Source organism: Ursus americanus, chromosome 33, assembly GCF_024610735.1.
Source record: "Ursus americanus isolate L20-20 chromosome 33, mUrsAme1.1.p, whole genome shotgun sequence".
Taxonomy (NCBI): domain Eukaryota; kingdom Metazoa; phylum Chordata; class Mammalia; order Carnivora; family Ursidae; genus Ursus; species Ursus americanus.
Window position 1 is genome coordinate 3690824 of NC_142159.1, and position 17449 is coordinate 3708272.

The window sequence follows — 17449 nt, forward strand, 5'->3', positions numbered from 1 at the left end:
TTCTACTTCAGCCTTTCTTCCCTGTTAAGCGGAAAAGCAAAGTACAAATTTGAAGGCCTATTTTCGTGTATCTTCTTTCTTGTCTTATGTAGGTAATCAAAGTTAAGTCCTAAGCAGCTTACTAACATGCCTGGCAGATGACGGTGAAGACTGAAGTTGAGGTCTGCTAGTGAGTCAAATGCTGGCCTTCCCTCTGGAGATGGCTGTTTTAGAAATGTGACAACTGTGCTTGTGAAAATGTTTTTCAAGCAACAACAACTTGGTGTCACACTTAAGAGTTTTGGTTTAAATTGGGACTGGCTTTGGCTATGTACAGTTAAGTAACCCTCTCCAAAGTCTGGTGGAAGGTCTTGAGGTTTTATAGAAGAGTTGTTTACCAGACAAGTTGGGTATCATTGTCCCAGAGTAAATTATTATTATTATTATTATTAAAAGATTTTATTTATTTATTCGACAGAGATAGAGACAGCCAGCGAGAGAGGGAACACAAGCAGGGGGAGTGGGAGAGGAAGAAGCAGGCTCCTAGCAGAGAAGCCTGATGTGGGGCTCGATCCCAGAACACTGGGATCACGCCCTGAGCCAACAGACACTTAACGACTGCGCCACCCAGGCGCCCCTATTATTATTTTTTAATGTAAGCTCCATGCCCAACGTGGGGCTTGAATCAAGAGTCCATGCTCTAAAAACTGAGCCAGCCAGGCGCCCCCTACATTTTTTTTTTTTTTTTTTTTTAGACACAGAGTGGGTGGAAATACGTGACCTCTCTCACTTCAGGTGTTTTTTTCTTTGTTTGTACATTACTCCAAAGGGAACTGCTTGACTCTAGCCTCGTTTCCGGTTTATTTTCAGCTGGCCTTGCCCTTGAGATCGCCAGGGCAGAGACTGAGGTGACATGTGCTTGTTCGCGCATCGCATCAAAAATGGCTGCTGCTCCCATTACATTTGCCCTGGAGGTTGAAACAATTTTTATTACCCCACTTGATTTTCTCTTCTTATCTTCATAGCCCACTTTTCTTGCATAAGAAGGAAAAATCTCTCAGTTAAAATGAATGGAAAGTAGCTTGCCATATTCAAAGTAAAATGTTATACTTGTACTCAGATTTTCAAATTAATATCTAAAGGGCCGTAAGGTAGACACTAGTCATACTTTTGTATTAAAGGTTTAGATAGCACCTCTTACTAGATTTTAAAAAATACTATTCAAAGGGATACCACCCTTTTATAATCTAAAATCTTTATGAGAGTACACAAATAAATTAGGAAAATTAAACTCATAAAATATATAAAGATGGTTAAACAACTTAATGTTACATTTGCATAAAATACAAAGAACATTTTGAATTATGTCTGAATGACAGTGGTTACTGAGATCCAGTCTGGGGCAGTATCAAAACTATTCCTATGGTCCCACCTGGGGTACCAAAAAAAAAAAAACCAAACCACCCCAAAACAAAAACTACTCCTATGTTCTGTTTTTGGTATTGGTTTTTGCAAGATAATGTGCAAATTCCATTTAGTAAGATCAAAGACAGAGAATATTGTACATTTAGCAGTTTCAAGTACTTTTGGGCTATTTCTAAATTACTTAGCAAAAAAGTCTGTTAACGGTTTTGTTTCAGCTGAGAATCGGATGTCATATTAGGCTTCATAATCCTAAGTCTCTAATGTGTCTGTTTATAATTATAAACACATTTTGAACCCAAGCATTCTTACCAGAAAACATTTTAATAGAGACAAATATGAGAGAAGTGCTGCTGTATAAAAGCATTACAAAGGTTTTATAAACTGCGGAAATTGTACAAGTAACAAAAATGATGGAAGATAGGAGAACGATCATCTTCCTCCTACAAAGATTTTCAGTCCTCTTTATGATAAAAACATCTTTGCAAATATCGTAGAAGTGATCACATCCTTTCCTGGCATTGACAGATGAGCTTAAATAATTTTCTAAAAGCATCTGCAAGGTATGAAAGTCTTAGCAGCCAAGAAAAATCTGTGAAATGATCGGACAAGTGAAACATGGAAACCATGAGAACTTGAGTTCAAGAGGTACGCCACCCCCCTCCAAAAAAGCAAAAACCACCTTGGAATTTTACTTTGGACTGCCACCTCATTTCTGGACGCTTCAGTGTCGTGCTCTGAGCACCCTTTTCTATGAAGAAAGCTTCAAGCAGCTGAGCTCCAACGTAATTGATTTGTTCTGTACAGTTCATGTCTTCCTCATCAATCAGGGCAGCAGGCTGAACGAGGTGCGCCTCGGTAACCATGCCGCTTTTCTACACTTACCTATGTTACGTGACAGCCTCTCTGATTTTTCAGGGCATGGCCTCAGAGTCATTGTTATACATATTTCCCTCATTTAACTGTATGCATTTGGGTTTAATTATTGATTTTTTTGGAATTTTCCTATACCAGTGTAGTTAGTGGGCAAAGACTGACATTAGAGTGATTCTCTCAATTGTCAAACTTACCAACTGACGCGTAGAGTTAAAAAACAACCACCACCCATCAGCACTTGTTAGTAAGCTGACTAGTTCTTTTAGTGTTGGTAACAAGATCACAATCTGTACTGTTAGGGTTAGAGTCTGGGGACATGTAGATGGGAGAAGACTGGGCGGGGAATACATGTTAGCAGGAGGGGATGTTCTGGAAGACGTAAATAGGCTTAGTGGAAATTACGAAGGGACAAGTTTTTCTTCTCTCTTTTTTTTAAAGTTCTGTGCCCAATGTGGGGCTCGAAGTCAGGACCCCAAGATCAAGTCACACGTTCTACCGAGTCAGCCAGGTGCCCCAAGTTTTTCATACTTAAGCTGGACTGCTTCCAGGTATTGAGCTACCCCCCAGGGAAGGAGCACATCCTCAAAGGGATTATCTCATTTAATGTCCCAACAGCCTATTATCTTCTTTTAATGGAGGAAACTGAGGCTTAGTTTAATGTCCCAACAGCCTATTATCTTCTTTTAATGGAGGAAACTGAGGCTTAGAAGTATCAAGGAACTTGTATAGAGTGTCATGCAATCTGGGTTTGAAGCCAGGACCTCATGACTAAGTCTCGATCCTTTCCACTGCACACACTGGCTCCCTGTATCTAAGCCAGAAAAGCTGTAATGATGACCACACAATACAAAGTTTGGAGCAAAGCTTTTCTTTTTATTGCAATTATTAGTGAAATTTACACTTCAAACTGAAGCTAAGCAACACTAAAACCATTATTATTATTATTTTTAAATTAAGGATTAAAAACAAATACAACACAGAACCCTTCCAATATGCAGAATGGCAGAAAAAAGAGGAGTGGTTCTGTCACGGGACATTCTAGTGACAGTTTGGCTCAGGAAGAATTATGACAATTTCGTTAACATAAAATATTATAAGTGACTGAATTGCTTAAAAAGCATCTTCTTCAAGCTTCTCAATCTCAACCCTAAGTATTTTGTAGTAATTTCTTGGGGAAGATAACTTAACTGAAAGTAGAAAATTTGCTACCAAACCTTAATTACTGAAAAAAGCACTTTTGTTTAAAAACTTTATTTGCCTTCTGCTCATCATAATTACATATAGTCTTCAAAGAATTAAAATGACAACCAAATCCAAAGCCTGGCCCCCAAGTACACAGTGATAGAATTCGGCATTTGGTGTTTCTAATTATACACAGATTACATATATACTGTAGTTTGCTCCCACCTCCGCTTTCCTCTTAATAAAACGTGGCAGTTAAGTTTCCTATCATTCAAGATCTTATCTGGTCATACAGCATATTACAAACTCAGACTCCACTGTTTTAACTGATGTTACTGTGTAACCAAACATTAACAAAGAAAGGCTTATAAACATTTTGAAATTCTGCAGTCTTTATATTACTACAGTAAATTGTTCTTACTTATGAAAAGCCAACAAAAAATATAAGGCCAGACCAGGTGTAAGACAGGATGGGGAAGATGAGGAAGGAGGTTTGAGAGTCCGTCATTTTACCATGCTGAACCTTGGTTTCAGCAGAAATATTTGGCAAAAATAGTTAGTGTGGAAAAGGAGGATGGAGAAAGAGGTTACTCTGATTTTATGTAATAATTCAGTTTTAAAACATACTGATATCAACCCCAAAAATAGTTCACATCTGCAATACAAATAGGCACACACGGTCAAGATGGTTAAAAAGTAAAATTCAAAAGGCTATTTGTCCATCTGCAGGACATTTGCAGGTGGTCCCACCCTCCCCACATGTCCTATATTTACATTTTACTTTTCAGAAAAGCCCCTTTAAAAAGAGTGCTATTTCCTCCTCCATTACTTAGGGTTTAAAAAAAGCAGCAATTATCTAAAGTGGGAGCAGTTAGCAATGCTTCAGGGGTGTGCATTTGTGTGTAATATAAATGTTCTCTAGAGTGAGTTGTCAGATTACACTGGAATGGTTATATTACAATTTTAGTCCCCAAAACATGAAAGAAACACATTATTTTTTTCTATATAAATTTATGTAATACACAGTGTTATAAACAAAGAAAATTTATACACACACACACACACATACACACACACACCACTGCTTCCCACAGCCTATGAATGCATCCATATACTAGTCCACAAAAATGGTCTTTACTCACAAGATACAGTAATACTTTTATGGGTCCATAACTGAGGAGAGACATTAAAGCAACACATTACAGAAAAAATTGCTTCATTACAAGTATTCCTGATGTACCGACATTCTTAGCTATCTCAGCAAGGGGGACTTTTTGTTCATTTTCTAAGTCTGAATCTACCCAACTTTTCACTTTCAGTACCTGTAATTCTCATTACCTTACAAAACGAAGACATACCACCATGTTAGTGATGAGCTGGGAAAAGCCCAACGGCCACAACAAGGAGAGGTCAACATCTGTTGATTAAAAGTAAGCGTTGAATGCGTCCATACCCTGTGTACCTAAAATGCATCCCTTTTTCTTAACAAATGAAAAAAAAAAACAAACAAAACCAGGCTTGTCTGTTGCAAAAAAGGAATTGCTTACACAACCTGTGGTGAGGTGCCCTTGATTACTTCCTAGAAACGGGAGCCCCTTCCCTCCAGAAAAATGGGTAAGCCTGTCAAAATGCGAAGGCTCTACCAACGATCTGTAAAGATAACTCAGTAAGACACCAATCACAGGCTGCCTGGTATCACCTGCAGATGCTCAGAACTGAATTACAATGAAGGAGAAAATCTTTTACTGTATTTTAACTTTTACAGATACATGGTGATTGGAAAGCAAGGTCCAACTCTGCACAGTGATGAATGAAATAACCACACTTTCCTTCTTACAACCTAAGCCCCTACTCCAAAAAGAGGTACCAAAAATGGGACAGAAACAAAGGGATGACTATCTGGTTGTACACCACCAGCCTCGGATGCCAACATGTAGCAAAAATGCCGGAAGGCAAAGGCAAAGTTAATTTCTGATTATCTGATGGTTTTACCACATGAATCTAATTCAAAATACAATCGTAGCTGCCATAGCACCACTACAAGGAGTTTGGTGTTTGAAGTGACACTTTTGCCCAGGATTATCATAAAGAAAAATTCAGCCTGGGTATGTGGCAGGGGAGAAAGAAACAGGATACGTTTGTAAGTGCACATCAGACCAGGGTAAGGCCTAAGTTTCTCTTGTACCTGTTTGATAAAATGATCCATGGTTAGTGAAGATGCTTTCAAAGAGGCAAATCGGACATGAACCCTTCGTACTACACTCTTTTGTGATCTTAAACTTCTGAATACCTCTTGTTTTGGAGAACTCAAGCACCGTCACAAACGTTATCCAATTCTTACAACTTTGTGAGGTAGGTGAGGGCAGGCATTATCACTACCCATTTTTACAAGGAGAAACTAGGCCTGGGAAGATGGAGGACACTGCCTAAGGACACAGCAAATTAGTGGCAGAGCTCTAACTAAACGCCCAAGTCTCTGGCTCATGTTTAGAGCCCTTTCTACTCTCAAAGGCAACACATTTTTCTAGAGTGTTTCTCCAGTTGTGGTCTTTTAAAAAGTTCCTGCATTCCAAAACACCTTATACTTTCTCCTTTTACAGCTCAGGCTTGATTAGGAATTGGGTTGAGTTAAAAAGTTTTTTATATAGAATTGTGCACACACCAGGAGGCATACGAGAGATACATCTATGTAACTGAAGCCTGAATAAATCGATACATAAATTAGGAGAAAAGAACAGTCAAATGTTCATCCAATATAATTTCTATATATTTAAGAAGACGTGTCAGAATAAAAACCACAAGCATTTTAAAGTTTAAATCAGTCTGTTTGATTGATTAAAACCAGAAGCTACATTAATTTGCCTTAGGAATATGGGGATCTCTGTTACAGAAGGTTGAAATATTACTTTAAGAATAATTTCTTTTATCACTTTAATATATTTCTGATATATATCCTGTTCACTTTATCACTCTCTAGTTAGCAAAAAAATTTATGGCTAGAGATAATATCTGCGGCATTAACACTTTCAATCTTAATTCTCACTGAACAGAGTTAGTGTTTCTTGCCATCTGTAAAACTAAAGTTACGTTCTAACTATTCTCACTGTATCTCTGTTTTGCTTTAGCTCTCCCCTTTATTTTTGAGAGAGAGAGAGGATAGGGGTCAGGGTGGGGAGAGAACTGTACAATTCATAAATGGCATAAAACATCGATTATATCACAAAACAGAACGATGGCACTCAAGCAAACTAAAGAATGGTATGTTCAAAGGAAAACTTGTGGAACCCAAACATGAAAAGAGTGCTCAGATAGTCTCTCAATCAAGATATAGCTTGTGGTGTGTTATCCTCCTTCCCCAAGTACTTTAAAGACTCTACTATTTATTCATAGTGGAATTCTGTATAAATGACCTTTAAATCCTTTTTCTTCCTTTTTTAAAGAGGAGGAAGGAGTTGCACCCTGGGCTAAGACATGAGAAAGCTTCTGGCAAACATTTTAAGAATCTTCTTTTAAGGGACAAACTATTAGAAAATTTCTCATAGTGGGGCGCCTGGGTGGCACAGCAGTTAAGCGCTTGTCTGCCTTCGGCTCAGAGCGTGGACCCGGCGTTATGGGATCGAGCCCCACATCAGGCTCCTCTGCTGGGAGCCTGCTTCTTCCTCTCCACTCCCCCTGCTTGTGTTCCCTCTCTCGCTGGCTGTCTCTCTCTGTGAAATAAATAAAATCTTAAAAAAAAAAAAAAAAGAAAAAAAAAAAGAAACTTTCTCATAGTGCTTACTGTTCCTGGTGTTTGAGTTAGAAGAAGAGTACATGCACATTTGCAGGTCGTCATCAATAATATGAGATCACTCCCTTTCTGTGAAATGGAGATATGTGCAAGTTCATTACCACTGGAGATCCAAGTCTGTTGCTACCAAAACCAAAGCTTCCTCTTGTTAAGCAACCTGGGCCCAAATTGTATCCATTAACCTGGCTGAACTATGTTAGGCAAGATTTCCCCTTCGTTACAACGTATCTGTGTTTTCCCCAAGTCTTTCATCAAAAACATTTTCTTTACAGGAAAGGCTACCTTGTCTGGAAAGGTCCTGCTTGGCGTTTTCTATGTAAAGGGAAAAGCCATGTTGGTAGCAATGCCATGGCTCTATTTAAGGATAAATACTTCATTTCTTTGTTATTATTCAGAAGCAACTTCCAAGACTTCTCTAACTTAACGAGAAGAGATGCAGCTTTACGTCTGGGACAACAGCAGAAAATAAATTTAGGGTACAGAGAACTCTTCTCAGGTCTCTTCTGTAGGTCCATAGAGCAAGTCCCTCTTTTACTATGTGGTTGTGAGAACTAGGCAACTATGAGACAGCTGTAAGGTATCTAAGGCTCCCAGCAAAGAGCCTTTCCCACACCCCTTCACTACACACCCCACAGTCCCACCAGTCCATTTCTTTACAAAGACCTCCTGTTTCAAAGGTTTTTGGAATAAAGATAGTCACATCTGCAACATTTAGTAGAGTTTTTCCTTGTTTGGTTCTAAAAATATTGTTAAAGGGCCAAATTAAGGAGTTTTGTTTGTCCTTCCAATTAAAGCATGGAGTAAATAAGGATGGGAAGTTTCAGGCATTAAATACCAGAGTAATCTCCTTTTCCAGTCTCTGGCCACAGCCTGTTAAACTTCAAACATAAAAATTATAGATGTGAACACAGTTAATTTTTGGAAATAATAAAACCCAAACCAGCAAAGTTCTAATACCAACACACCCACCTGTTTTCCACTCACATAGTTCTTTTTTGGGACGAACTATTACTGCACGAGTACTTCTTTCTTAGGTGGTGGACTATGAACAGGAACATGTCACCAAGTACTTCACCGTGTAATTCAGTACTGATGCCAGGTACCCTGATTTATGGAGCCAACAGTTAAAAGAGGAAAAGAAGCTCTATGTGTCAGGTTCCTCTGAATTTTCAGAAGGGAAAAAAAAAAGAAAGAAAGGACTACTTCTACTCCAGGTTGCCTTAAAAATGCTGGTCTACAAGAATTACATGCCCGTCAACATAGAACAACGTCGAAACATAATGAATAAAACTATTAATGTTATAAGCACAATAAATATCCTCAAGAAGTGGCATATGCTTGCAACAAAAATATATCTTGACTGCTTGAAACATATTTAGTAGCAGCAAATTCCTATAACCAGAGTACCAGTCTTCAATTAGTACTTAATGTGGGGGTGAAGGAAGTGGCTGAGAATAGTACATAAGTAAAAAAAAAAAAAAACAACAACACAAAAAAACAACAAACTACTATAACTGGCAAAAATGCAGGAAAAAACATGACTAATGCCTATAGGAAATCATATGCTGATTCACTTAAAATTATAAAATTTTACATAATATAAAAATAACATTTTCCTAATTACTTGAAACTTTCTCATTTACCCCCTCAGTGGAAAGAATATGGTACAGCAAAATGTCATACACTGAGCCCCAATAATTTAGAATTTAAAACTCAGAGGATGGGATAAAATTTATCTTTTAAATTCTTACAGAAAAGTGGCTTTCCAAGCAAATTCACAATGTAAAAATACTATGGAAATATTTTACTTAAGAGAATTCACTCTTTTCACATGCCTTTGTAAGAAGTCAGTGTGCACTGCAATACTAATAATCTTATCTAGTCACTAGGAAACTGGAGTGACCATAATTGCTTGAAATTAATATTCTATAATTAATACTTTTCACTGTCTTCTGATTAATTTGCATTCATAAATTATTACTTAGATTTTTAATTAACTGAAATACTGTACTACTCTGTCTGCTTTTCTACCTAGCTACTTAGACTCTCTTTCTTCACTGATGCTCAGGGTTGAATCAACTTTGAAAGTATGCTAGGGAAATGACCGGGGTAGCAAATCTTTCATTTGATATAACTATGGGGGTGGGGAGGAAATCTCATTTCAAAGTCAGTTATCAATGACTTCTGGATCATTTGTTATTTGTTTACCAGGCCTATATAAAAATATCATAATCCAGGGGCGCCTGGGTGGCATAGTGGTTATGCATCTGCCTTCGGCTCAGGGCGTGATCCCGGTGTTATGGGATCGAGCCCCACATCAGACTCCTCCGCTATGAGCCTGCTTCTTCCTCTCCCACTCCCCCTGCATGTGTTCCCTCTCTTGCTGGCTGTCTCTATCTCTGTCAAATAAATAAATAAAATCTTAAAAAAAAAATCATAATCCTAATGCTGGAGGATGTGACCATTTAAATAGTTTCAATGTAGTTCAAATTAAAAAAAGAAATGTTAACAATCATTTATATGACAAGTTGCCCCAAAACTGCAGATCAGATAAAATAAATCCAATCTGTTAGTGTTAGTTTGCTACTTAAGGGAAAGAAATCTAACTTACAGAAAAGCCCCATCTCCCCCTCCATATTTAGAAATCTGTCTAAAGACTGTCTTTAATGCCCACTATATAAACAACATTAAATATTCTAAGTTAGAAAATAGTGTTAACGGTTTATTGGTAAAAATCCAAACTCTAGACTTTATGGAATTAGAAGTTTGGTTGGTATATTAACATTCCATCTTAATCTTTGCTAATATTACAAAGAAAGAGGAAAAGCTAGAAATATCTATAAAAATAAAATACCTTAAAACCAACATCTAAGCAAAATATAAAAGTTGCACACAAATTGCCAATAAATATAAACATCACAATAGAAAAATTAATATTAAAAAAATAAACTCATAATTCCTATTAAGACATTATAAAAAATGAAAAAGTTTAATGTGCACGTATATTTGCAAACAGACACAGTACACTCCAAACAATCGATATAATTTTACTATCATTATTACATAATGCAGCATACAAGGTTACTGAGGTGTGGTGTTTTTTTGTTTTTAGTCTATTCTTTTCTGGAGAAATGCTCACCAAATTCACAAGAACTGGTTAGGTGATCATTTACTGCTGTTTACTAGTAACTAGTAAACAGTCCAGGGGAAAACTGCTTTCTGGTAGATTGCTACATTTCTAGTAAGTATGAATGGTTCTGCTATTACCCTTCATATTGCTTATTTCCTCCAAAGCCCAATTTTGCATGTTGCATTTCTAATTAACTGACTACACCCTTTTAGATGCACTGTCATCATTTTTCATAGGTTCCCCCCATGGTAGAAAAAAAGAGAGAATCACTTAAAATATTTCTTTGTGCCTAAAAAAGAGAATTTCCCTAAAGATAGAGATAAAATCATTTTACTTTTTCTCTTAAACTAATTTCTATGATGACTTGGCTCTCCTTTTATATATAAGCAGTCTTCTTTAATAAATATTAATTAGAAAAGGATGCCAACAGATATTTACAGAAGGGTCAATCTATGCTTAAAAAAAAAAAAAAAAAAAAAAAAAAAAAGAAAGAAAAGGAAGAAAGAAAGGCAGCCTATGACATATAATTCCCTGGGAAGTTACCTTTCCCTTTGGGCACTTGCTACTATACCTATACTCTTGTTAAAAAGTTTAGCAGATTTGCTGTTTTATGTGCCTTACAGATTACCTTCAACACAGCGGAGAACTGAAAGGGTTAATTCTGTTAAAAATTTATTTTTCGAACTTACAAAACACATTTGGTGAGCATTTACCTAGATGCTTTACTGAATAAAACCTTTACTTGGTTCCCTTGGACCAGATTCAGGACGAGTAACATTATTTATATGAAACTGTCACACTCTTGGAGTTCTAAAATAATTTATCTTTTAAATTTTTAGTCTCGTGCTACCTGAAAAATAAAAATCTACAGCACCATCTTCTGAAAAGGCACTTTCTAAGAACCGCCTTGCTTTAAAAAATGATTTAAAAATTTAATTCAGCTCTACCCTGAAGAACATCTTTGCTTTACTGAGACCCTAACATAGATACACACTAGGTTTTGGTTACTTCAGACATTGATTTCAAAAAGGAAGGGAGACCAACGGCTGGACAGATCAATTAACAGGATCTTAATTTTGTCACACTCCTTGTTACCTCATACTTCAACAGGGTTTCTTATTGGTAAATCTCAACCTTCCATATTAAATTTATTATCTATTTTTAATTCAAAGTAAAATCTTTAGTTTCCATACTTTAAGAACATTAGATTCTTGAGGTTTAATGAACATGTAAAAATCTAGAGTACTATCTTTGCTGGGTAAAGAAACATACAGTTCAACCAGCAGTAGAATAGTATTAGCACACGCCTTGACCATTATATGTTAGTTAAAAAAAATTATTTTGACCAATGTGGAAAATTATAAACTGAAGTGTACCATTTTTAAAAGTAGGAAGAAGTCAAAAAATATTTTCTCCCTTTGATATATCTATATAAAGAGAGAGGGAGTGAGAGGGGGAGAGAGAGGTTAATTTTTTTCCTCCTGAGAGTCAGCTTAGGTTTCACTAATCATGGTATCATTTCTAACACTGTCACTGATCAAGAACGTTCTTATAAGCAGACATTTTTTAAAAAAAGATTTTTTGGAGAAAACTCTTTCACATTTCTGTGCTGATTTTACACATCTATTCTTGTCGTATTTATTTTGACTCCTATAGAATCATGAAAGTGCTTTGTATGATCAAATGGGAAGGATACAGGAAAATAAAGACAGACTCTAGAGTCAGGGTTATACTGCCACTCAGGGAGGCCTCACTTGGTATATAGAAAGTCTCCCAACTATTATTACTGAAGCTTTAAGACATCCATGAATTTTCAAAAAGAACGAAAAGGATTAAAACTTTATATGGATAAAAAAAGCAAAATAAAGATGCCAAGTCAATGATGTCTTTTTGCAGCTTGACTGATAACTCACAAAAGATAATTTAAGTAGCAAGTTATTATAGGAGCAACCTGTCTTTTAACAAGACTCAATAGGAGAACATCTAAGAGATGATTTAACCAAATATTTAACTCAGGTTTAATGATACCGAATAAAAATTAGACAGAGTTATCAGTTAAGCTTTTTGCAAAATATTTCTATCAAGTTTGAAATAGCAAGACTACAAAATATTCTAGCTGAATCCAAGTGGCTAGCTTGATGGATTTCATAAAAATCACCACCCTTGGCAAATTCACGTTAGCTTCTGAAAACACCAAAGTTCTTTAACAACGGTCTCTAATTCCTGGCCTATAATCCATCTAATTACTTCAGATCTATTACCGGCACTCTGAGTGTTGACATCTTGCTTAAACACTGAGATCCTCTGCCAGCCATTTCTACTGAATGGCAACTCAGATTTTATTTCCTTTAAGTCTGTCATGACGAAGCCTGTCACGCTGTCATACTAAAATCCATTACAAAATATACAAGTAAACATTAGGCAGTGGTGGGTCATCGGAGAACCTAGTTTGGAAAACTAGTATGGGTCTTTAGAAGGCGAGGAGTCCCTATGCTAGAAGGTAGAGATGAATCTTTATCAAGTGCCTTCCACAACACCCGGTACATTCCCACTAGAATCCCTTCTAGACTCTTCTAGGAAGAGAAATAAATTAACAGATTACAAACAGGTAGATTTCCAGAGAACTTTTTTTTTTCTTTCTGAGTAACTTGTTAGAAGGTAAAATATTAAAAAATAAAGGGCATCTGTACTTCTGTGAAAATATGCCAAAAACCAGTACTGAGGAGGTTGAGGTACCCTTTTGCAAAACCGCTAAAGTAAAAATCCACATATCTAAAACAAAGAGTATCCTAATATTAAATTGAAACTAAAACGGCAGCACCCTTTGTTACCTTGTTATTTCAGGTTCTTAATCTTATTTAGGAAAAAAAAAGGGGGGGTGTCTAACACTAGCCTCCAATCCTGCTCATCCCCTTATCCTTTAGTGCAGTAACTGTCGGACTCTACATAATTGAATAAATATAGCAGCTACAGTATTACGAATGTATGGTCCTCGATGCCAGTAACCTGATACTGTAATAACGTATATCAGCACTTTACCCAGACACATTTGCCATCCAGAATATACATTAAACTCCCAACTCTTCTTCACATGAAAATCAATTATACCAGTGGCTGGGACTGACATTTTAAAGTCACTCTCATGCATCATAGAAAACAGCAGACCAAAATTTAGCATTCATTATATAGTTTAGTGAGCAAAGGCAGGAACGGAAAGGTCACTGTTGAGTTTCACGACCTTTAAATTCAAAACGATCTTTTAAATTTTTTTTTTTAGTAAAAAAAGATCAGGAATTCTACACCGGAAGTGCAATAATAATTAAAACAAATTTCAGAAAGTATTTGCCACCTAGTCTTTTATCTTAAATTCTAAGCACAAGGTTTCTTTTAATTAAGTTTGATATACCAATTTGTTAGTAAGCAAAATATACTATACATATTCTTTCAAGTTAACCAACCTTAAACTAGCAATGTGAAACTGTAAGAAAGAAACCCTAAAAAAGAACTCACTTTAAAGGTAAAGCTTTATATTAAAAAAATTGTTTTTCCTCAGTAAAAGTCCTTCTAAATAGATTTAAATTATGGGTTTCATTCTAGCATATGGAAACTGAGGTGAAGCAGTAAATAGGGAAAAGGTATCTACAATTCTTTCCTGGGCCCTACAGTTTCCCACATTAAGTCTGTGTGTAACTTCCATTGGTAAAGGAAGGTGTCTTACTCATACTGAGAAAGCACACAGCAATCAAGGTTTTAGCATCTAGGATACACTATTTTCTTCTCCTATTCATGTTCCTGACTATATTCAGTGAAATTTCAATGTTAAAAAAAAATACATGCTTTCTAGGACATTTTTGGAGGAGAGGGGGAGGGTTGGGAGAAAAAATGTATATACTATACAAATATTACTTCATGTAAAGAGCTTTGAAACAGTGTTATAAATTGCATTTCAGACACTTCAATAATAAACATACAAAATACAGTACTTTCTTAGTTTTCTGGCAGAGGAACGAAAGATTTCATACCTGTTGGAGGACATGGGCTCAGATTTTAGGCTCAAAATACAGTAAATTGGCAATAAAAGTGGATTACAGGTAAGAGAGAAACTGAAGAGCTAATCCATTTGTTACCATGTGCAGATGGAATTCTGAAAGGTTTAACAATGCCCACTGGAAACTATCTGTAGTATCTATACTCTGAACCAGTGCAAAAAAGAAAAAAAAATTAAAATGCAATTTTCATGAGTCACAAAGTGCAAAGCTCCCCTGAATCCAATGTTACTGATGAACTCGATTTTGACAGCTCTATAATACTTTTGAATAAAAGTGAAATCAATAAAACAGAATCAATGTAAAACTTCTTCCACATTTCAGTGATTTAACTTATTTAAAATGATCAAAGTCCTAACTTCCTTTGCCACCATAACCCTAATTTTAAAAGGAAAGTTACACTGCTGATAAATTGGCAAAAAATGTTTTTAAAATATCATTTTATATTTTCCTGATTCATTTGAGTAAATGAAAATGGGCACCTAACCAGTACGATTGTTCAATAAACGTGATCTATTTTCAAAGAATTAAATGTCTTCTAAATCTTAAGCTATTCACTGTCTTTTTTTTTTTTTTTTTAAAGTAGGCTCCATGCCCAATGTGGGGCTTGAACTCACAACCCCGAGATCAAGAGTTGCATGCTCTAGTGACTGAGCCAGCCAGGTGCCCCTACTCACTGTCATTTCTTAAATCAAAGCTCAACTCTTATCTCTAATATTCAAGGTCAGATTCACTTAGGAAATTTAACTTCCTTCATTTTCATTACAATTTTTAGAAGATATGCTTTAAACTTGAAAAATTACAAAACTTTCCTTCTGAAATTAAGGCTGTATTACTTTGCCCTTTTAAAATTATGGAGGTGCCTGTTTCTCCCACTATCCGTGGTAAAGATATCAAACAGACACAGCTTTCCTTTAGAACTGCTTATTGCACTAAAAGACAGCAAGAACAAGTTGTCAGTTCTTAAAATAAACATGATTACATTTCTATAAAAGATGTTGCCAATACAGTTCTCTAATTATTAAAGCACTATTCTAATAAATATGAAAGAAAAGGAAGCTGTACTTCAAAACACATACATATATGTTTATATATATGCACATATATATAAAAATATATATATATGAAAATCACATTAAGGTATGAGAGGCAGCAAGTAAACTAGCAAAAAAAAAAAATTAAAATTAAAAAAACCCTCAAGAACCCCTTCTCTCTCTCCACCCAATTTCAGAGGCCTCAACCCTAAAGAGTTCCAATCATTTAGAATATTTGCCCTTTATAAAAGCTATAAGGGATTTTCATGTATAACCCATAGAAACAGAAGGCTTTAGAATACATATCACTTACAGGAGAAATTTCTGAGTTACAACTTCTGACAAGGTTTTATATTTATAGCAGCTTTAACAAAATGAAAAAGAATAGTTTACAGTTGCTACTGCTTATGTACACATTGCACAAATGGCAAATGTAATTTCAGAGCAGGAGGGGGCAGACACGCACTCTCACAGAAACATTATATATATATATATACACACACACACACACATACATGTATATATATATATATAATTTGTTTGTTAAGAAAGCAATATCAAGAGTTGAGGACTTGCAATTGTGTATGAGACAAGAGACAGGAGTAGGGTGTGCAAAATAAAAATAAAAATCTAGTTTGCCATGCTTCACACCCAAATGAACCAGATGCATGAACATCTGAGTGTCACTGGTAGCATTAGGGAAAAAATGTAGGTGAGGAGGCAAGGGAGGTAGAGAGAAAAATCAAAGTGGTGGTGGGAAAATAATAAAAGGGAAAGAAAGTTCCCCAGTGGAATGAACTGTAAAATACACGCCCAGACACATATATATCTATTATCAGTGTAGATCCAGATATATATGCATATGAAGTATACATGTATATATTTAAAATATACACAGATACCTTTTACAAGAATACACGAATGCACATTAATTTTTTGCACACATAATCGTGAACAATCACTTTGATTATTCATGTAGGTGTGTTTTTTTTTAAACTGTCATGTACTTTTTCTTTACTTTTTTTTTTTTTTGCAAAGATAGTTGTGCTGCCAAGCAACTTGAGGTAAAGGCATTAAAAGGGTTAGACTACAAGAAAGTGAAAACAAAACAATGGCGATACTTCCTAAGGAGACCGCACAAAAAAGCAGTTGGCTGGTTTCATATTGCATAATGGTGCTGTGTTCCTTGATGAAGTAAACAATCTTCCTTGTATCAACATAAAAATCAGACCCTGGTCCCCACACAGTGTTGGTTGCTGTATGGCTGGAGGCATCCCCACTCAACTGACTCCACGGGAAACATATGCTGTATGTCGATGCATCTTTCAGTTCTTCCTCTCAGAGAATATTCTTGGACTTTTTAAGCAAAGTACATTGTGCGTAAGGTATCTTGGTGAATCTGTACAGCCTTGGCAAGAGCTTGTGGATCTCGCCCGTTGCTCTGTCCTGAAACGTGACTTCCTTCAGCACTGTAAGAGAAGTGGCAATGAACACAGAAACAAACCCTATTCTGATGTAGTAATTTTGAAAAATATTACTTGTAGAAAATTTCAAAAATATTAAAAAAAAATAGAGGCTGGTATAATGAATTGCTGTTTCTATCACCCAGCTCCAATAATTATTAACTCAAGGCCAATTTTGTTTCACTTCTCTCACCTCACCAGGATTGTTAGAAGTAAATCCCAGGCATACTATCATTTTGTCCATCAGCAACAATCTCTCCCTTGAATTAATTTGGTAAAGCAACTAAATCACTATACCATTCTAGTACTAACAATCCTAAAGGGTACATTTTAATGGGAACCCTTATTTTGGGCAGTCAGTTCCGCCTATCGCTGCTTTTCACATGGATCGCTGACTCCTCTAACAGCTTGTGGAACTTTAATTCTAAATGGCAGTACTTTATGGTAAACATAGGGAGGAAACATACATGGAAACGCTTAAGAGCGACTTAAGAGAGTCCTAACATGCCGACCATACTTGAATTTGAGTG

The 17449-nt window shown here is 36.1% G+C and overlaps 1 protein-coding gene across 6 annotated transcripts in view; it reads right to left on the reverse strand.

The window, feature by feature from the left end:
* Positions 1-4951: 4951 nt before the first annotated feature.
* AGO3 (argonaute RISC catalytic component 3) overlaps positions 4952-17449 on the reverse strand; it is a 125748-nt gene continuing 113250 nt past the window's right edge. For all 6 annotated transcript variants that reach the window (XM_045782422.2, XM_045782423.2, XM_087858685.1 and 3 more), the window contains one exon: positions 4952-16925. In XM_045782422.2, the coding sequence (XP_045638378.1) occupies positions 16817-16925 (109 nt within the window). In that variant the 3' untranslated portion in view covers positions 4952-16816. The remainder of the gene's footprint in view (positions 16926-17449) is intronic.